Source organism: Epargyreus clarus, unplaced genomic scaffold (assembly GCF_041222505.1).
Source record: "Epargyreus clarus isolate Ecla_fem2 unplaced genomic scaffold, WU_Ecla_fem_2.2 ptg000010l, whole genome shotgun sequence".
Taxonomy (NCBI): Eukaryota; Metazoa; Arthropoda; class Insecta; order Lepidoptera; family Hesperiidae; genus Epargyreus; species Epargyreus clarus.
The window spans coordinates 4,824,342-4,847,837 of NW_027332218.1; the positions used below are offsets into that span (position 1 = coordinate 4,824,342).

Genomic DNA, 23,496 nt, shown 5'->3' on the forward strand with positions numbered 1-23,496 from the left:
GGGATCATTAGAAGATGTTTAAATAGGAATAACTGGGCATATTACCTAGTACTTTTTCATTTTGAATTATTCTAGCTGTATCTACACAAGGATAACGTAGCTTCAATATATTGAATCACAATACTCGTGTAATTCCGGTATAAGAAATGAATAAACACAATAAGTATTTTGAGATTAATTCGGTTACTTTCCTCCACCAAACCATTTTGGGAGCAGCGTGGTTAAATGGGTTCTACTAGGCCTCTCTCGGTACTGACGGAAGACATATTAAGTTTCTACTTCTTCAGATATACCTAATTATATCACACAGGGCACAAAAACCCTGGTATGAACCTTCACTTGATTGGTTCTATTGAGCAATGTCAATATTAACAAATACTTCATTGTGACAATGAATTATTTGAATTGACGTGAAAAATACTTTTCATAAACACTTTCAACAAATGCTACTAATCCGTAGACACTACAAAAAATTACTTAAAGTAAGCTAAAAATATAACAATGTTTAAATATATCGACTGACTAATTGTTGTTTGTCTTTTAATTACTGGAAATCTAAGCTATTAATATTGTGCAGTACACCAAACGCTAGCATTTTTAACAATTTTATCGCAGAGTCTGCACAAAATGTGGAAGAGACGACCTATGTCATTAACCTTTACATATTTATGTGAATAAAATTGAACTGTCTGTTCATGATCCAATTTACAACTGTCTGTACAAAATTGTTTGTATTTTAAAAGCATATCTTTGTTGGATATGACTTTAATATATGTAATAGTTAGCCTGTAAAAAATATATACAGAACAGGTGTCGAGTCGGTCAAAAAAATTCGTCTTATCTTGGAATTGGCTAAAGAGATTTAAAGATGAATTTGGAGTAAATCAGGAAATATAGGAATCTGAAAAGTTTATTACATATTAATAAAAATGAACACTAAACCTCATGCAAGTGGTGAAGCACAAATATATTTCGTACACTTTAATTCATTAAATAGGCAAAACTAAAGGTTCAGTGAGGGCAAATTGCCGCCTTGTTCTATTGCGGAATAGTGGCAGCCTCCGATGGCTTATCTGAGATTAGAGTTATCTGACCGTCCTTCCAACAACCATCGACAACCACCGGCAACCTACCGCCACGCTGACCCGCATTAAATCAGGCAACACACAAACACAAACAGTGTGAATATTTAATTCGGTGCCGAACAGAACAGCCCGCCTTGCGTTGTAGCGGCGTTGGTGTTGGTGTTGCCAGTATAAACAGAACGTACGACGACAATGGCGTTAACAAGACCGGCCTAGTTGAGGTAAACTCAGGGTTGCCATCGTCGGCCTGTCGTAGTTAATACGTGAAAACTATGGAAAATCATTTTAGAGCGCGACTAACCTAATCCTAAGAAAATAACTGAAGTTATAAAAGGATAAAAATGACATGTCAATGCTGAATCATGTTGAATGGATTTCAGGTAAATTTTAGAATTTCACCATAAATAAAATTACACCGTGCGTTGACGTATACGCGGATGAAGTTATATATAAAGTAAAAGTAATTTTGGTTTGTCATTTTGGTTTGGCTATATAATTAGGACATTAAGACAATATTACGATTGTAAAACGGAAACCCTAGGTGTTTCTGGGGTAAAAATCTATGTTACTTCTGATTAATTAATATCTTATCTTTAATTAAAAATTTCATTTAAACGTAAGTCGTAAGTTCCGAAGTTAAGTTATAGTATTAGCCCACACAGACGCCATACGCCAAATAAAAACTTTTTTACATTTACAAAAACGACTATAAAAGTGCTAAAATGGCTATTATTACATTTTAGCACTTTTATAGACTGACGGTCAGATAACTCTAATCGCAGATAAGCCGTCGGAGGCTGCCACTATTCCGCAATGGAACCTTTAGTTTTGCCTATGAAATGAATACAAGTAACTCCCATACCTATATGTATGTACCAGTTAAGTTCCAAAAACGCAACCACGACAACCCTAGTAGATACGCAAACTGCGGCGTCACGGCGACGAGTGTTTGCCGACCCATTTAAATTGATCACCGCGTACAACGCACACGTACCGAAACGCCGTTTATTTATCAGAACCCAATGGTTTTTATTATGTTATTGGAGTTGAAAGCCCATCTGATGTGGAGCAGTCGTGGATTTCAAGTAGGCGTTCGCAATGATGTAGTGACAATCGTATGGATATTGGTTCGCCATAGGCCATAACATCTACAGAAACTTGCCAATTCTCAAGCTTTACTGCTATCTAGCAATTGTTAACATTAAAAATAGTTGTTTTCTGCGAAGGTATAGTTGACAGTGGGTACGCAATTAGTATTTCTTCTAGCGAATGCCATAAACAGATATATTTTCAAGATGCATACCAGTAATTAAAATAATACTAAGCATTTACAACATGTACATTGTACGTGTCAAAAGTTGTTTCATAAATACTTATGGTATAAATTTGAATATCCCATTAACCTATTATGGGAGCCCCAAGTTGCAGATATGTCTGTATTTCTAATGCCTGTCATATATACATAATATGTCACATAAACAGCAACTATATCCTTATCATTATTGTAAAGCTATGGTAAATGTTTTCACAGTAAAAAAATACAAAAATACAAATCATTTTGTTACAAACAAAAGTAGATTGCTTTACATCGAGATTTATTTTAAAAAGGCTAGTTTACATTAACTAGCGAATCGTATGCTCAAATAACTAAAACAAATTCGAAATAGGCAACGACTTCTCAATTTACGTTTAGAATGCATAAAAACAACACCGAAAACAAGTGTATTTACACAGCACACTATAAGTGGTTCGCCCATAAACGTACGGGCCACTATAAAGGCTCGTACACACAGTTAGTAGTGCGTACTAAATTGTAGTTTTACGACTTGCCAAAATATTTTTTTGGACAAAAAAAAAATAGCTCGAATAAATGGCTTTCGCTTGCGAGGTGCATGTAGAGTCTACGCGCGTAAAACGTGATTCATTCATAACTCTAGGACCACTTCGAATGGCATACGTTTTTTTAAGATCGATATACTACGGATGCAATCATGTGGAATACCGCCGCGGTTTTCAAATATGCAAACGAATGTATATTTTAAATCCAAACGTCCATTTTTTTTAACATGTACGCTACAGTACTTTAAATGCAACAAGAAGAAAGAAAACTAAAGTAGGAAAAAGGAAAATATGAAGCAATAATCTTCGATCTTTATTAAGAGATGATTTTAGTAATTGAATTGCCTTTCAATTCAAAGTTCAAATTTCACAAAAACATGCGATATTATTGTAAGACTTCGCATAAAGAATTAGAAAACATGTGTATTTTAATATTGTTGAACGCGTTTATTATGTTTAACTTAACTTTAGAGCGCGAGGAAAATACAAACAATAAAAACAAAATAACAACTCAACATACCGCGTTTGCTAAAGTATCTAGATTTCACATGTTCTAGACAAAGTCTACAATTACCAAGTACAGTCAAAATTTACCAACACCGGGTTTTTCTAAGTCTACCTACTACGTACCCAAAAACAACCATGGACCCCTTTTTTCAGATTTCGTGTTTAAGAATAATTAGAGCCTTATTATTTTGAAATAAAATCCGTAAAGCACCAAAAAACACACAACTACAAAAAAAAACCATCAGGTTCCATCATCCCATCAGCATTTTTATTTTAAATCTTGACGTACAACAACATAAGGTCGAAAGTTGCCAACAACAACAACATTAAATTAATAATATCACACTCCAATATGCACCAGCCTTAATGGGCAGGCAGTGAGTATAGATAATACGCCCGCATGGCAGTGTCGTTTGTCAGCGATGCGATGTTTTCGTTTCGAGCACGTTTCGTCACTGTGAAATAGCAGCGCGATCAAATTCACACCGGCGTCGAGTACTTGATTGAACTTTTAATACAACGGACATAATAGATGTAGTAGTAGAGGTCATCACATAAATTAAATTTAAGTGTCTGTTTATAATGTTAAGATAAAAGCTTTTCACTTAATGCATCATATTATGAAATTATATACAAAACTTAAATTCAATTAATAATTTTTTGTCTGTCTGTCTGTTTTTTAATCTCCAAAACTTTTAATACAGGTCACTGGCAGTTTAGCTGATGTGATAAAAATGACTTAGGCGACATTTAATTTTAGAAAAAAATAGTAGAGTACCGCGCAGAAAATTAAATCTCACGAAGATTTCAAAGCATGTACGGTTTTACCGGTTTTTATATTTATCTATAAAACAAAAACACTTATACACGGGTAAAACCGCGGGAAAAGAGTCGTTTAGTATAAAATTGTGGCCGAAATTGAGCCTATTTTTTTAATCGAATGTAACCTTTATTCACATTTTCGTTTCGAGCACGTTTCGTCACTGTGAAATACCAGCACGATCAAATTCACACCGGCGACGAGTACTGTATCAACACGATTGTATGATGATGTTTTTGTTGTCCCACTGGTGTTATTTACCGTGAGTTAAAAATGTGGTTTCAATTTTAATTTTTATTCATTGTTTGGCGTTAAACATATCCTATTCCATACCATTTTATAATTTATCCGTATGACTATATATATATACAAGTCAGAAAGCGCAATGCGGATTCCGTACCACTAATGTTCCATTTCTTCCACTGCCACTTTGAGCTATCTAAAACGAAACATGCCTTAAATATAGGCATATATCCTTTTTATTTAATTTCTCTACGGAATATGGCTCCAATTATAAACTAACCACAATGAGGTGAATGAAATAATTAAGCCTTAAATATCAATTCTACGTAAAACACCGGAATATTTTTCCGCAAACATCCAAACTAACTTCTCGTAAATTTACAAATTAATTGGAACACAGGCAAAATGATTGTTGCTTTTTATATATGACGATATATTTTTAACACATAATTAAAATTGTTATTATTTTCCTGTTTCTTAGTAATTCATTTAGAATGACTTATTCAGTCGGTCGGATCGATCATGTGGACAAATAAAATACTCGACGCGTGTTTTATTGAACCCCTTCGCGATTCGATTTATTTATTATTTGTGTAAAAGACTTCAGTTAAGACATTCCAAGTTAAAATTACGATGCCATTGATATAGAAAATACTTCAGTGGCTAATTTGGGTTACACTTAAAGATGGTCGCTTAACGCAGAATGATGTTTGAGTGTATTTCTTATTAACCCTAAGAATGAAACGAATCTTTCTGAAGAAGACTTTGTGGTTCATGACGATCTCCCCGGTATCTGCCTAATAACAGTAGTGTTTAGAGCTACTGTGTTTCGACTTATGAAGTGTGGTAAGGGAGACATACTTTACAATGCAACGCGAGTCACCTAGCTCAGGTAGGACTATATATTACCTGGTGTTGATTACACATGTCCATGGGCAGCCCTGGCCACTTATTATTAGGTGGTCTGCATACCCGTTTGTTATAATACCACCACATTATAAAAACAAACAGTTTCAAAGTGTTTGCACAAAATCAACTGTTCTTGTTGGGGGTGGCAGGCAATAAATGTTTTAAAGAGCGTGTAAGTCGAAAGCCGGGGTTGGCAAAGAACGTCCGCGCCATTAGCCAAGGGTGGGAACGGGGTGAATGGGATGTCGAACCCTCCGTTGACCTTGACTCGCCGAGATTTATCACTTTTCCACCGCAATCTGAATACAATTAGGCGCTGGCCAGCGGACGTAACCGCAACTCAACAGGTCCCACTTTTTAAAACGCGCCTTTGTTCGATTACCTAATCTTTGTTTCGTTTATTTTTGTAAACAGACTTTCCCTTTCATTCAGTTTTCGAATCGTCCCCACGAAACAAAACTAAAAAGACTGTTAGAGTAAGGTACTCTTCAATAGTTCTAGTGCGGCATCACCGCGTCTATTTCTGTTATAGAGCAACAGTACAGCGATGTTTTGTTCTAGTTCTTTTTTAATATATTAGTAATAGGAACAAGATTCCTACCTCTTTACCGGCAGAGCAGGTAGCAGTAACAGTACAACAATGTACATTACATGTCCATGTTTTACTATAGCTACATTTACTAAATGCCTAAATAGTAATTATTACTAAAGTTTTAACGTAACTCTATGTCCGTTTCCGTTCCCGCTATGAAACACCCAAACTTATTACGTACTTTTATAACACTGTCAAGTAATTCACTTCAAATCTATCAGTCGTTATCTTCAATAATAAGGCACACAGAAACAAAATTAATAACATGAATAAAAACAACAAACACATTAAACCACAATAAACACACACAATTACCGATCGCACTTACTCGCGACTCCTAATTACTTAACACGTCGTCTGCCCGAGGGCAATTTTATATTTAGAAAAACAAAAAAAAACAACACGGTGCGAAAATATCCCAACACGGGCCACGCACGGCCCGAGACGTGTAAACGTGAAAGAACATCATAAATAATAAGAACGACCTCATCGATCGTTGGTCCGGGAGAAAAAAAAATCGACGTGCCACAAGAGGGATCGTTTACGTGAAAACGATCAAAACAAACATTACGACGGGATGTGAGCAAAAAGAGTTTAGTGTCTTCTCTTTTTTTTGTTTTCGAACGAGGTCGTCGACCCGCCAAGGACACGGAGGCACGTGGCGGCTGATAGGCATTTGTGACGATAAATACATACATACATATACGCGCACAAGCCGCCTATAGATCACTCCGTGGTTTTCCCGTTTGTAAAGGCGAAAGGGACTAAGCTCCCCCGTAATGGATGACAATCCATAAATTTCGGTAGAGAAATTAGTCACACCAAAACTGACTGGATGGATTTACATTTTGATACAGTGAAAACAGAGGATTTATTGGGTCGTTTGCGAGACATTCACGAATTCTGTGCGTGCGAACGACTTTCATTATAATATGTGGTAGAGCTCTCGATATATCTACATGTAACATGCAGTAAAATAGTGGCAAGTTCGTAACATAGTTTTTTTTTTAATAAAAGTGCTCAGAAATTACTTTGCACTGCGTGTTTGTTTTATCAAGCACATTTAATGTAATAAATCCACTATAACATAATCGATCTAACACTGTTTTAGATAAACTCTTGGGTTGAAAACTTTTATAGCGAAATAACCTCTAGCCAACAGTAGGTTGGATAAGGAGTATTTCGCCTCATCCGAGGGTGATTAAATGATGGCTCTTTAAAATCATTTTTCAATTATACAATTTTCCTACTATAACACCAAATATAGATTTAATGAACATAACTTAGGGTAAGTACGACAGTAGACGGAAGACTGTCGGGTACGGTTATTAAACAATTTAAATGAAGCATCTAAAAAAGTGCCAATATTTTAAGAAATCTTGCATTAGAACGAAAATATAACCATCACTGAGAATAGGCACAATTCGCCACAAGCGTTTTAGAGTTAGTTTCTGAAATCCAAATAGAAGCGCTCTGCCAAAACTGAGCTCCATCTGAGGTTTGCGGTTTTCGGAAGTAACGACAAAATTGAATCTACGTTCAGGCTTTTAGAGAACTTGCCAACTAACAATACCTTCCGAACGTGAAACAACTTCGCTTTAATATTCAGTTTATATTGTTGCCTTATCGTAAATTAAAAAAAAACGCTTTAATTACACCAAATCAATTATAAAAATTGCGTACACATACACAAACTACACGAAGTAGAAGCGACTTACGCGTATAGAGCGCTTCAATTATCGCGTTGGGAATTGCTAGCTTTCGACTCGCTCGGTCGGACGCGGTTCGACTCGACTCGACTCTAACAACACGACGACCGTGCGGCGGTAGGCCTTATCTTTGTTGATGGCATTCCTCCGCTCGACCGTCGATACGCACGACGGACGACTGCGAAATGCTTTTAGCGCGCGCACACAACACGACCGTCGCGCGCGTCGTCCGGAACGAAACTTAGCGCGTCGGTGATAAAGTCGAAATTTCATACGCGGTACTCGTGCGCGTACGTTGAGCAAAAGAAACCTTATTCGTCAAATATTAAAGTGATATTCGAAAGTCACGTTAAATGCGGGCGCCGAACAATACGCAATTCACCTTCGAACGCGTCGGGTTGCGGTATTGCGGCTACAGTGGGCCGCATTGTGTTAAAATAACGACACCGACTTCGGCGGCCACTGGCAGCCAGCGTTGCATTGGAAACCGGCACAATGCTCTAGGAGTCTATTTTATTCACCATCCGCCATAAATCACGATTTATTGTGGATGCAGTGGCTTGAGATTCCTAGATAAATCGTGTTCGAGGTGGAATTTTGGAGTATCTACAAATAAACTTTACCTACTGCATGGACAGACCACAAAACTAACTACTAACTAGCAAACTAACTCAGTTTACGGGCAATTTAACGTGATAAGCACAGCTAGATTTGAGTTATTCGTCATCTCGCACGAAAAAATCTCGCCCGATCGGGCGACTTGGCACCTTTCGAATTTACCTAATATTTCTGTCGTCAACTCGCACGCTCGAACAAAGTACAGCCAGGTAAAAAAATTTAAACTAAATTTAAATAAAAAATGACTTCAAATAAAACGACATTATATTAAAGCTTAAAATAAAGCTACTGACTAACTATTGTTGTTTCATAGATATATATATATATATATATGTACACATAAAAATAAAATAAAAATATTTCGGCCGTCAAAAGAACAGCGCTCTTCTACACTGCAGAGCTAAACAATTTTATGCTCACAAAAGAATAGCGCTATCTCTTTCTTTTTATCTAAACCTTTATCTCCATCGAAATCGCGGCGCATCGTGACGTCAGTCAGTCTTCCCTTAAGCGTACTTTACTGCGCCCGCGCATGTTAAGCTGCGATAAGAATTATTTTTTTTATTAAAATGTGGGTGTTTTTAGTGTTTTTTATGTATGTTGGAGGTAAGTGTATTTAATTTATTTACAGAGTGTTATTATGTCTTAATGAAATCAAAAATGAGTGCCTAATTTTTCTCATCTGCCCATTTTTCATATTGATTAGTCAAAGTAAAGTAAATAATTATCATTTTATGAAGTACCTTTACATTTTATTACTACTAGTTTTATCTTAATACTGTCCTAACAGAGCATGGATAATATTTTTAAAAATATGGCTTTTGTGGCCACCATCTTGTTTTGTCATATATTGACTGGCATTGAAATAAACTATGAGACATAAATTAAATAATATATGTTATATATAACAATAAGTTATATGCGAAATTTATAAAAAAAAATGCTTTGCTTTGCCTACATTTATTCACGATTTGTTTCAAAAAACCGGTTTCAATAATAACAATTTTTTTAGGAGTTGAATCACAATCTGGTCCATCTAATTCTGAAACTGATGTGAAAACAATTATTTCACAAAGAGGAAAGCCAGTACTTCTTCGCGCGGGCCATAAATATAATTTACATAGGAAAAATAACGGATCCTGTGTTTGGAGATGCTCCAAACGAAGTATATGCAAAGCAAACCTTATTATAAATAATATAGATAACTCTATCAAGCGGGAGGATAGACACAACTGTGAGCCGGATTTTGCGTCAAATGAGTTGGAAGTAGAATTCAACGAGTGCATGGAAAAAGTGAAGACGGATTATACTGTACCCATACCAAGTGTTTTTCGACAGAGTGTTGCTGAGCTAAAAGACAAAGGAACCAACCTTATCCAAAAAATTCCTCAATTTAAAAATGTTAAAAATAAGTTTTACCGAAATAGAAATAAGTCACTGGGTGTAAAAAAACTATGTTCTAACACTTTAAAGCAAGTTGTCGTGCCCGAAAAATTCGAAAGTTTTTTATTAGCTGACTACTACAGCTCGAAGAATAGAATTTTGGTTTTCGCTAGTAATAATTGTAAAACAATATTAGCAAATTGTAATTTGACAGTTTTATGTGACGGAACGTTTAAATTTTGTCTGAAACCCTTCCAGCAATTGTACACCTTACATGTTGATTTAGGAAGCAGTGAAACACATTCTAACATCATACCTGTGATTTATGCATTATTGCCAAACAAAAGTAAAATAACTTACAAAGTGTTGTTTTCCCTGATCAAGAGCCAAATTCCTCAATTCTATCCAAAAAATATTATACTCGACTTCGAGCAGGCAGCAATGTCAGCGATCAAAGATTTATTCCCAGATACTTGCATTTGTGGGTGTTTCTTTCATTTTTGTAGAAGTTTGTGGCGAAAGGCTGATGAAGTAGGCATTACTAAATCTGCACTGGCTCGAAAACATGTAAAAAGATGTACTGTTTTGGCACATTTACCTAAAGAATTTATTGACAGCGGTTGGTTGTACATTATGTCTCAATGCCCCAACGATGAAACAATTGTCCAATTTAATAATTATTTTGTAGAAACATGGTTAAGTGAATCTTCATTTTTTGCTGACAAATGGTCGTGCAGTAACAATCATCACCGTACTACAAATATGGTTGAGAGCTGGCATGCTACTATAAACAAAAAAGTAAACAGTAAACCGAAAAGCATTGCTCATTTTTTGACTATCTTACAACGAGAAGATAATTATTATCAAACTTTAAACTTAAAAGGATCAAATATTACGACAAAACAGAAAGAAACTTGTGCTATTGATAAACATATTGCTACCACAATTACCGAACTCAGACTCGGAAACATAAATATTGAATTATGTATCGAAATTCTTATATTATAATTTTTCGAATATTTTGATTTGACAATTAATAAGAACAAAAATCGTGATCTGTGATGTGTACTGACAATTATTGTATGTAGTAAGAAGTAGTTATAACAAGCCAAATGCTCTTGTGATATTATTGATTTTTATACTTAGAATGCTTTAGTGATATTGTTGATTATATTTGATATTTTTTATTACATTTTTAAACTTAGGTAATAACAAGCCAAATGCTTTTGTGATATTGTTGATTATATTTTATATTTTTGATTACATTTTTAAACTTAGATAATAACAAGCCAAATGCTTTTGTGATATTGTTGATTATATTTTATATTTTTGATTACATTTTTATACTTAGATAATAACAAGCCAAATGCTTTTGTGATATTGTTGATTATATTTTATATTTTTGATTACATTTTTAAACTTAGATAATAACAAGCCAAATGCTTTTGTGATATTGTTGATTATATTTTATATTTTTGATTACATTTTTAAACTTAGATAATAACAAGCCAAATGCTTTTGTGATATTGTTGATTATATTTTATATTTTTGATTACATTTTTAAACTTAGATAATAACAAGCCAAATGGTTTTGTGATATTGTTGATTATATTTTATATTTTTGATTACATTTTTATACTTAGATAATAACAAGTCAAAATGCTTTTGTGATATTGTTGATTCTATTTTTTAATGTTGATCATATTTTTATACTTAGCTAATGAACAAGCCAAGTGCTTTTGAGAATATATATTGTTTTACTTTGATTATTATTTGGTGTAACATGTTTTTATATTTTTGAGATGTTGATTTGTGAAATATATCTAAATTATGATATAATAACATTTTGTTTAATTTTAAAGTCCAACCATAAAATATTAAACGTTTTTAAAAAGGATTTTTGTAGTTGACTGTACTAAGTTACCTCACATTTTTATGGTCGTGCGAGTTGACGACAGAAATATTAGGTAAATTCGAAAGGTGCCAAGTCGCCCGATCGGGCGAGATTTTTTCGTGCGAGATGACGAATAACTCCTAGATTTAACTTAGCAAATAGATGTAGCGTCTTTAACTATGTAAACGTTTAATTAATTTGTTTCAAGTTCCGACAATTAAAAAATACTATAAGTCACTCATTGTAAATTTTATGATCATCATTTAGACGATGCTTGAAGATCTATTGTGATTAGAATGAGATGCAAAGTCAATCATCATTAATAATTATTGTAACTAATTAGCTAACTTACGTGTTGTAATTAAAGAAACGATAGCAAGACTAGATTTTCGAATTTATTACCCATAAAATGTAAGACTCACTATGACTGTAAACTCAGATCAAAATTACATGACACGGTGATAATAATGCAATAAGGAAAGAGTCGACATGACGTCGGTACAAATGTAAACGCACGCGATAAAAATACCTACTCACTAAGAACTTTAATATCAACCTTTTGCAAATTCCTTGTATATCAAAACGATAATGCGTCTACAAAAATATTATCCAAGTTTTATCATTCACCCTTTCTCACTTATTCGCGTGAGTTTTTTCCTCGAGCGTTTCGTATAATTTTCCAATGAGAGACTTCATATATTCACTGGGTGTTTGTCAGAGTCGAGAAGCCCGACGAGCCGAATGGTTGACGTCATACGGTCGTGTTTAACTTCTACCAACTTGGTGGATTTCAGCGACTATCCACGTCCACGTCTACGTACATTGCTAGTCTCAACGGGTGACACGAAACAAGTCGGGCGAGGATAACTAGCAGTGGACGGCGTTCACCGCTTGCGGTTGTAATGTATACAGGTACCGGAGTGAAGGTGTATTGCGGTCACATAACCGGTATTCGAGTGCGGCGGCGGCACAGTCGCCACTCGCCCAGTCTTGGAGCCCGATGTTTTGAGAAAGCCATGTTCGGCAATCGGCCGACGCTAACAAAACACGATTGCTTTTGCGGCACCGTTCGTCCGTTCATTCGTTACAGTCACTCCACGATGAAATAACAAACCCTTTATAAGGCACGCCTGTCACGAGGCATAATAATTACGTAAAATGAAAGCAATTCGAGCGAAATGCCTTAAATATTGGAAGTCGAAGATTCCGTTCGTGTTTCGCGTTAAATTTACTTTACGATCGGCCAGCTATTTCTATTATGGAAAAGATTTAGCGTGAAATAAAACAATGGCACAGTGTTGTCAGACTCGAAACCAATTACAAATTCTAGTCGATTTCATTTCACTGGCCATTTATTTCTAACGGAATGGTATTGGTTCACCTTCCTTTTTCAATTTATTATATCAGCTTCAGTGCAAACTATAGGATAATTCATTTCTTATGGGCCACATGGCACCGAAAAATTAAAGTCGCCACAAGATTGAAAATCCGGACCCAGGTGGGATTATTAAAGTTAAACCAGGATATGGTACATTTGTTATAATTAACACGTAACTATTTTCGTATTCAAATAACACAGTAATCCAGATCGTGTCAGTGAAGAAGCAACTGATATATTTAGCCAAATACTTTATTAATAAGGAATGTTTGTAATAACGAAACGAAAATTTGTAATCAAATCGTGTCATGCGAAAAATTGTTTATATTGTCAGATGAGATCTTAGGATATACTTTTCGAGACAAAACTTAAATAATATTTTTTTATTAATACATACGTATGAAGGACAACACGGGAGGCACGATATTATGAAAGTTCATTATAAATTCATACATAGATATGTACATACATAGGACAATTGCATCGTTATCATTAATAAATTTAATAACGCTTTCGGTTTATTGATTATGATAATAGTTTCATTATTATGGGATTCAAATGTTAAGTTAATAAACATACAGGTAGAGCCCTGATGTGAGTGCTTTAAGTTGACTTATTTTAGGTCTTTTGTGAGATGGTATTTCTTTTATTTATTATATCATCTAAAATATTGAGCGTTTTAAATCTGTAGCAATATCCTTTACATAAGATAAAATAATGTCAACTTTATTACACGATGAACTTATACCACGAAGCCTTGAACAACAAAGGCAACGGTTATCTATTCCATAACCAAAATTTCTTCTCCGTTGCAAATGAATACATCGATCAAATCCCAACAGAAACCACGTGGCAGCGTAGACGTTTGTGTCGATACACATTCACAGATAAAAGGTATCCATCCGTTTAAACCCACCCGACGGATAATATGAATGGACTCGTAGTAATGTGCCCGGGAACCGAATACCTAGGGTGCGTATATACTTGACAAACAATCCCGTACCACTGGGTAAGTAGGTAGGTAAATAGATGTAAAATGTGGCGACCCCAGTCGATGAACTCGTCAAGGACATACCGAGGGAAGCCCTACAAGGGTGTTACAGATCTTTGCATAAATCTCCGAATCGGGAGAGCGAATTATGCCCAGACGAAATTGCTGAGAGCAATCGCGGCGAAAATTCTTGACAGAATATCTTTTCGAGTTTATGCTGAATGTACTTATATTTTACTACATTATATTGTTTGCAGCGCCTGTTATCTAGATTTGGATTAGTAAAGTTTGTAATCTGTAGAGACTGTAGTCTTAGGCACAATGAGGTTCCAAAATTTTGAAACAATATGAAATGCTGCCCATCTATTAGAATATTATCTTGGCAGCTTTTATGGCACTTTTGTGTCCATTAACAAGATAAATGGGGATGAGCTAGGATTCGGACCTCAAAAAGCTTCTTGGGAAAGTGGATAATTTAACAAGATGCCACAGCTCTGCAACTTTACAAAAGATTTTCTATGCAATAGAGTCTAACAAGTGCAGAAGGGGTGGTTGTGATAGTCACTTACGACTACACGTAGATTAACGATGAATGTACCCAGTGACGTCATTCGATATAACAATATTTTCAGTTGAAACTGAGAGTCTAGGGAGAACATAAGCTGAACTGACCGTCATCCTATGTAAAGTTTGAATGGAACAAGCCAGAGACAAAAGCGTCAAATTTTTTCTTTTTCAAAGCGAAACCTCTGCCGTCTGGGATGAAAAAAGTCAGAAAACTACCAATTTTTTTTTGTTTACTAGAAAAGTGTGATTTACGGCGACGGTCCGGCACACATACAAGACCGACGCGTCGACACTCGGGGGTGGAAGGTCCTGTTTTGCGTGCTCGCACCGGCTGGGGGGGTAAGTTTTTCACGAGGCCCTATATACCGCGACCACCCCTCACTCGTACATAAGGTGGGAGGACGGGGTGGTTCGCGCCCGCAAAAGGGGCAAAATACGGTGTACTCTGGGCGCCCGCTCTATGTGGGTCAATGTCGGGAAAGCCCGCGTCTGCCAGTGACGAAGTATGCACAATGAATCTGATCAACACGCCTCTAGCGAAACTATAGACGAGACAAACTACTCCGCCAAGTATATAAGCTCTTATTGCAGCGCGATAAAGTTCCGTTTTGATAAACGTGAAACCGCCCGTCCTTCCGGAACACGACCGACGTTTTAACAAATTTCACGAGACTATAACACCATCACCGCACTATTTCTCAAACGATTGCATGTCTAAAGATATATCAATTAAAATGTATCATTTAATTTACAGACATGATCTTATTTATCAATACAATACTGACCATTATCATATAGACAATTAAGAAAACATGAATGACTGGAAACAACACGAGTATTGCAGGAGACACCTGTTCCATAGCGTTTAAACAATAAGTCATTAAGTGAATTAAATAAGGACTTCAACGACAAATTAGCCGGTTAGTTTGTATGTTTCATTTTGCAACATGCATTGATTGCTATAATTAGACTCTTTCAAGTGAATCGAGAGTGCGTCGCTCAACGCGGCGCCGACGTGTATTATAGAGAAACTGCATTATGGGATTAATCGATAGGTGATCAAGGGCACTGCGTGTTCGATCGTCACTTGGCTTTTTTATACTTAATGATCCATCTTAATGGACATCATCTCTACATTACGGACGATCAATCATTGTTCGTACGTTCAGCGCGTAATGGAAACGCACTTGAACTAAAACTACGAGAATGTTTCGACGCAAACGTTTCGATAACAATCTCAGTGATACAATTGGCCTTATTATATTAGTGTTACTTCGCAGGTCAGTCACTTTTGTTTTTTTGTACAGTCGGCTGAACAAATGATTTACTAGTTTGTTGAGGAAACGAATTGTCAAGTGTACTAAGGACATATTTTTTGCGCGTTCGATAAATCGGTCTTTGGGCGTGGTAGGACACATTTGTAGGGGCAAGTTTTTGTACATACTTATACGTCATAGTACTATATTATCTTACATAGTGTCTTTTTTGTCTAAAGTTCTTGGCGAGATGCATCGAATACATGTTTTCTTAAAAGGATTTGCATATCTGAATATTTATTTCCTTCATATAATCTTGGAATATCTTTATTTTGACAGCAGTTTCATTAGCATTTAATAGATAGATAGGATACCATAAATCGAATAGCAACATAATATGTAGGTATTTAAGCAGCGAAAGTAAAGACGAAAAAAACGAAATCTCCAAGTACCGATAACATCTGATCGCCGCGAGTTAATGCTTCACTTTGAGCGAGATGTATTGAGTCACTTATATAATTAGGAAGCCTAAATCAAGGTTTCAGCATCACGTAAATACTGAGACCATTCAACCCTTTAACACTATGTGTCTAAAGGGAAAACTTCAAATATTGTTCATATAATTATTACATTTATTCATGTAAAAGTGACTCATATAACAATACTAGCTGACCCGGCAAACGTTGTATTGCCATATAAATAAAAAAATGTTAACCCCTAAGTGATAAGGGTGAACAACCCTTATCACTTAGGGGTATGAAAATATATAGTAGCCGATTCTCAGACCTACTGAATATGCATATAAAATTTGGTGAAAAGCGGTAAAGCCGTATCGGAGGAGTATGATAACTAACGTGACACGAGAATTTTATATATAAGAAGATTAGACCTTGTATAAGAACTAAAAGTGTAATGTCAATAATTGCTTTAAATTTACAATGATTAAGTAGCAGTTTATGTAAAAGTAACCTATAACACTGATAATATGATTAGGTTACATTATAGTTTACATAACTTCTTGTACTCTACAAAAAGTGTTATAAAAGCCCATCAATCTATCGATCAATTTTCTTTTATGTAATAGTAGTATCAAACTGGAATGTGGTAGTTGACTTGACGCTAATTGGTAACTACCGCCCATGAAACGGACATCTGTAACTAACTTCAAATACATACAAGTGGAGTGTTATCTAATGCCAATCATCTACCTTGCTACCACTAAGAACCGTTTGTAATATTAATTCATACTAACCCATTTTTTCCTACCTAAAATTTTGAAATTTGACAATTATTGCATAGAAAAATTGTCAAGTTTTAAATTTGTTTTTGTGAGCAAAAATTGGTTAACATTGATTACTAATTTTTGCCCGCGGCTTCGCCCGCGTTTAAAAGAAAATAATATAACATACTAACATACATAAAACTGAAAATTCGTACCTTCAACTTTGCTAAAGATCATCACTTGATCAAATGCATAGTTTACAATTCAATCCTTACTAATATCGATTAAAATAATCGGTGTTAATTTCATTTGTAATCATGTTGTGAGTTATGTTATCAGGAATGTATAGTTTTTTGAATATTGTTATTTTTTTTCCTAATAGCATTTTAGAATATAACTATAAAATATTGTTTAGTATGTAGTTGCTCAAGCTGTTCGCACCTGTAATTGAGGTGGCACTTAATAAATATCTCAATGTTTTATCAAAATAATTTGTATGCATCAGTGTTCACCTTGTTGGTGCGACTTTTTAATAAATAAATAAATAAATTAAAATCGGTTAAGTGGTTTGGGCGTGAAGAAGAGACAACCAGACAGACAGACAGAGTTACTTTCGGATTTATAATATTATTAATGATGAATTAATGATGAGCGTAAGTTATAACTCACAATACCTTGAAACTAGTTTTAAATAATATAGACAGTGTAGATGCTATCGATCACCGTTGAGTAACTACCACAGTTAACTTGCTTATTCTTTCTCATAACAGGATAAGGATTCAAATCCACTCAAGTAATTTCCAGTGTGTGTGACAGAGATTTAAATAATCCACCTGCTCGTGTATCTAAATTCAAATTTCCATCCAATTTCCTTACCAATAAACCATCCTACGCCTTCTTACATTGTTTTTTATGTACATTTGTAATCGGGCGAGGGTAAGATTTCTTTCTGTAGTAATTTTATATGATGGTTAGCAGTTAGTTGACAGTAGAAGTTTACACGTCTGGTGAATTACATGTCTATTTGTTATTTGTATTACGTAAACTATGTTTTTATGTAATTTGATAAGTGATCGTGCATATATTTTGAAGAGCCCAAATAGAAGAGCGAGGATCAGCATAAGATTTACAACAGATGTATTACTACGTCTGAAAAATCCCATTACTGTCCCACTGCTGGGCACGGGTTTCTTCTCAGAGTGAGAAGGTTTAGGCCATAGTCAACCGAGCTGGTTAAGTGCGTATTGGTAGATTTCACATCACAAAAATTTGTCTGTTTTTTAAAAAAAATCTCAGATATGCAGGTTTCCTCACAATGTTTTTCTTCACCGCTTAAGCAAGTGATAATTTACTTCTAATACGCACATATTTTTGAAAAATCAGAGGTGGGATTTGAACCTCGGACCTCTCGATCAAGAGGCCGCATTTCTTAACCACTAGCCTATCACTGCTGTCCCAATAACTCAACAGAACCATGAAGACTTCTACTAGGTACCACAATTGATATTGACGAATAAATATTCACCATTAGCGTCTAGTGGCTAATGATTAATGACTAGTGATTAGACACCTACGTTATCACTATATGGAATAATATGTACTAGGGTTTTCCCAAAGAAACTAACAACTAGCGACCAGTAATATGATCGGCGGTTTATGATTAGTACTCATCTCTAGTGGAGGATTGCATTAATTTACATTAGATAAGTTTAGGTTTAGATTTTAAACTTTTTATTGATTAAGAGCAATGTTAGTCTATTGACTAATGAACAGTTCACCAGTGACTAGCGACGAGTAAATAGTGGCTACTAGTTCGTGACCACGTGACTAGCGACTAATAATAATGACTAGTAACACGTAGATACTAACTACTGTCTAGTGTGACTAGCGGCTAGAAAACTAACGGCTACAATACTCACCGACAGCCGGTGACATGGATCGCGAACCGCTCGAGCCTGTGGGGCTCGGCGTGGGCCTCAAGTGCGGCGTGGAAGCGCGCCCGGCGCCGCCGCTGCCGCCCGAGTCATTGCTGTTTTGACCGGTCAGATCCTGCAACAAAACAGACACACATGGCATCAATTTACAGAACTTGCATATTTAAAAAAAATGTTACTTATTTTAATGGCTTAAGAAATCACCGAAAGGAAAATTAAAATATACATAATACCTAAAATTGTCTTGGTGTGTGAAGCCTACAAATTCACACTTGACCAGCGGGGTTAAGTCCGGGTCAAGCTTACCCTTCTCAATCAGAGACGAGACCTGTGTTCAGCAGTGGGATAAAAATGATTACAGTGTAGAATTTAAATCTTGGGTTGGTCACAAATTTGAACAAACAAGCACGCCAACGTTTCGAATCGCAAACGGTAAAGTATTTTTATTCGATTTGATTGATAAACAATTGTTAATATTGACCTTGTTATACAGGATCCGAGCGCATAAAAATTGGATACTAAAAGCCACCAAAGACATCTATACAATAGAGCACTAGGAATTCCTTTGATTGGACCTCATTTATTCAAAAATAATTTGTCAACTTTAATTTAGAATTCTGCTAATTTCATAGACTTCCGAAAACAAAGTGCACAAAACAATATAAAACATGATGCATTCATAATATAATAATAAAACGAATGAAAAGGCTAAAACAATTTTATTGTTGCAAAGCTACATATAATTGCAGCGGTGATTATATTCAAATATTCATGAATAAATTCGTCACTGTGGTGAATAAAACAAAAGAAAAAACCCCAAGTTCAACAACCGCTCACATATCCACACACGATTATCGAAAAACAATGTAATTTGTAATGCGAACGAGTGATTTGTTGAATGATTAGCTCTCAGGCGAGGTAGAGTGAGGTATTTCGGAAATTCCTGATACATTATTGTTGTTCGATTGAGTGAGGTATTTCGAAAAATTCGTCGGTTGTCGTATCGAAAGAACGATAGCTAAGTTTAGAGGTCCCGGGTTCAGTCCCAACGTCTTAAATTATCGTTATTTTTCGATATAATGACATTAGAAATCAAACATTAATTAAGAATTCTCCATAAAGCTTTAAAATCGTGTCGACTTTACCAATTTACAACTGGTCACAAAGGGCTTGAATTCTATATAAACTTGATTACAGGTGTTCTGGTGGACATCAGTGGCCAGCACACCTGTAATGAAGTCTATAGTCTATAGTCACTTAACGCCAAATGCACAAACATAAAGTATGAAACAATAATAATCTTGGTCATATATTACGATTAGTCCCTTACATTCCTTATCATACTAACGCCGTAACCTATTACTAATAAAGTAGCGTAATCATAAAAGTATCTATGCAACTTTGAACTCTACAATCCGTTATCTTAACTGCACCTCAGCTGTATCGCTATTATTACGAACCATTACGCCACTTACCCATACGCATTCTATATACAAATGAGTGCTTAGATGAGATACCTTGACACTGCAACCTCGACACCGCCACTCGAGAGCCAACAATAGCACGCCTGTGTCAATAGAGCACGGCCGTTTGCGGTAATCGCACAATAAAACAACGTGCGGAATCCCCGCAAACAATTCGTTTTCATCCACCGAAACAAAACAAAAACAACGCGGCCTCCGCTCATCTCCGCTACGATATCACCGCGCTTCGTGCACGGAACGACAGGGCGCTAAATATTACGCAAGTTTTTTATGGATGCAATAAAAGCTCATAACAACAATTTAACAGTACAACGTCACGTTACATTTTATGTACGAAATTACCGGATCATGTGATCGGTCGGTCCGCCGTTACTCACCGTTTCAGAGCCGCCGACGTTACGTCGTTCATAAATCAATCGGTGGTCCCTTTCGATATCGCCGGACAACGGTACCCGCCACCGGACCACGGAACTCGAAGACACGGAGAGCGTACGTACGGACTAACCTAAATGTGGAGCTACGGGAAGTGAAAACCGAGTGGCGTTTTGAGAATAAGATAAAGATAACGGGTGCACGGCGCGGCGCGGCGCGGCGGCGAGGCGGCGAGGCAGCGCGCTCACACTAGTTCACGGGTGACGGAGCGAAGGAGCTCGTCGAGGCAACTCACGACCCCCCGCCGTCGAGGTTGGCTCGGCCGCGAGAGGCTCCGGCGTCGAGCGGACGAGTCCGGCGGTGCGGGGCGCGGCGCGGGGGAGCGCGATAACCGCGCCGATGTTTTTGCCGTGCCCCGGCTCGCTCGCTCGGCGCAGCGGCGCGTTCTTCATTTCGTACAGAGTCCATTATCTATCGCGCCGTCCCTGTCGCACGCACGGCTCCGCTCGTCGCGCCTCGCCGCACCGGCCGCTGTTTTATTGCCAGCGGACGATTTTAACGTGCGCTCGCAACGTCCGCCGGAGCACAAAAGTTTTTATGGAAATTTCATTCCGAATGCGCCTCGCTCGGCCCGCTCGCTCGGGAACGTCAATATAAAAGCACGATAACGAACGGACGAGTCAATTAATTATTATTGTTGGAAGCTGTCGGGACGTGCTGGGCGGCTCTATCTAAATGCTGTATCTGTTTTGTGCTTTCAGAAGCAGACATATCCACATTGTAAAACAAGATAGCTTTTACGTAGAGGGAATGGTGAACACGCTATGTATAGGACCGATATACGACGGGTTGAAAGTTTTCGACTATTTTAAAATCCATTTTGAAGTCACCATTACTAAATAAAATAAGTAGTGTGTACCGAAACTTTTTTAAATATTACAATTCAACTTTCTCGTTCCGCATGAAACAGGCAAATTAGATCCGCCTAAAACTAAAACTCGTTTTCATCGAAACTTTATACGACCATAGAGATAGAACATTTTACAAGTAGACAAAAGACTACAAAGATTAACTTAAGCTATTAGTTAGTATTAGAAAATCCGTTGTAATCGTAACAATCGTTACATTATCGGGGTCAATGTAAAATGATCTACCTATACACAATATACAAATATTATAACAGATGTATTTGTAAGCGTGTCTCTAATAGTAATGAATGAATCAATAAAGGCGGGCGCAGATCTTCCGTGGCGCCACCATTCACGATTCATTAAGACCGTTACAAGCGACGAGGCTCATTTTAGACCCGTCCGACTATTAGTTCAAATTATTGTGACTACTTTTTGTACCTATAATTCATTTGGTAGAGTGCTAATAGTTCTTCAATCGACTTTAAAAAAAGAAGGTTCCGTTTGTATATAATTATGTAAGTTTTAATGTCCGCGATTTTCATAAATCAAAAAATACTGATCCAATTTGGCCATCAAAACTCCATGGTTTTGGTTATTTGAAAGCTTATTTTACCAGACAGATTTTAGTATATAATAAATTTGGATTTATTTGGTAATACTTTTTATAGGCCGTACTGCAAGCAGTTTCGTTAAGGTATCAACTTATACATTTTTTATACAAGTATCAGACAAACAAGTCAACGAGATTGAAAAGACATCTCAATTGGACAGACAGTTACTCATTTTCGTATTTTAAAAACTAAATCACGGTGTTCGCCTAATATCTATCCATGGCTCTTGGGCTCTGGATATTTGTAATAAATCCCATAGAATTGAGCTCCCCCTTAAGTTTGATCACATGGCCAACATCTCACGTAAGTATCTCTACCTTATCGCTCCTTTCAAACATGAACGTAGGATTTACCACTGTGGTAATGTTACCGCCGTATATGAAACAATATGAAACCACTACAGATTCAAATCCTAAATAAAAGTCCTAAATGAAACGATTCGCATGAGGTTACTCCCATGAATGAATCTAGTATAAAACGGATCACTTCAGAGTGCAATACATACCCATATAGTAAACGTATGTAGATTTATAGACAAAGTGAATGTGCAAATACCGCACACCTAAGTGTCTATTCACACGTACCACAATCACCACACGAGAGTGACAAACTATCGCAAGCAGTGGTTGCATTGGGGACGTCGGGATTGCATTGTGGTAACTACAACATTCTTATGCACGAGATCGCTTGTAGTTGCGATGTGACCAGTTCCGTCCACACTGTTGATTTGAATGGTAAAATGTTTCGTGTGAATAAAGAAATTTCATTTTTAATTATACAAATTTGCACTCGGCTGCAGTTTTATTGTGGTGTGTTTTTTATGATTGAAGTAGGAAACTGTCACACCACTTCAACTTGATGGTAAGTGGTCAGTACTGTTCAGAAATCTGTTACCATCCCTACATATAACAGAGGTTTTATATGAAGACGATCACTGATGCGTATGCACTCTTGACAACTGCGATGTCCGCCTCATATATAATTCAGCCGGTTGTGGTTGTGGTACGTGTGAACAGTCACTAACCCCATCCATATAGTAACACTGCGAGGCGTTCCCGTGAATCCCGTGCCACTGACCTAGCCCCATTAAATTTATTAATCAACGTTACTTGCACAAATTGGATTGCCGTTAGGGACGTCGGCGTATTTAATTAAATCAAAGCGAAAGTAT

The 23,496-nt window shown here is 36.5% G+C and overlaps 1 protein-coding gene across 10 annotated transcripts in view; it reads right to left on the reverse strand.

The window, feature by feature from the left end:
* osa (trithorax group protein osa) overlaps nt 1-23,496 on the reverse strand; it is a 127,407-nt gene that overhangs the window by 24,394 nt on the left and 79,517 nt on the right. For 7 of the 10 annotated variants that reach the window (XM_073077176.1, XM_073077175.1, XM_073077174.1 and 4 more), the window contains one exon: nt 18,933-19,062. In XM_073077176.1, coding sequence (XP_072933277.1) covers nt 18,933-19,062 — 130 coding nt within the window. Of the gene's footprint in view, nt 1-7,713; nt 7,910-18,932; nt 19,063-20,464; nt 20,785-20,808; nt 21,127-23,496 lie in introns of those variants that run through there. The other 3 variants (XM_073077179.1, XM_073077180.1, XM_073077182.1) reach the window with 3 other exon arrangements.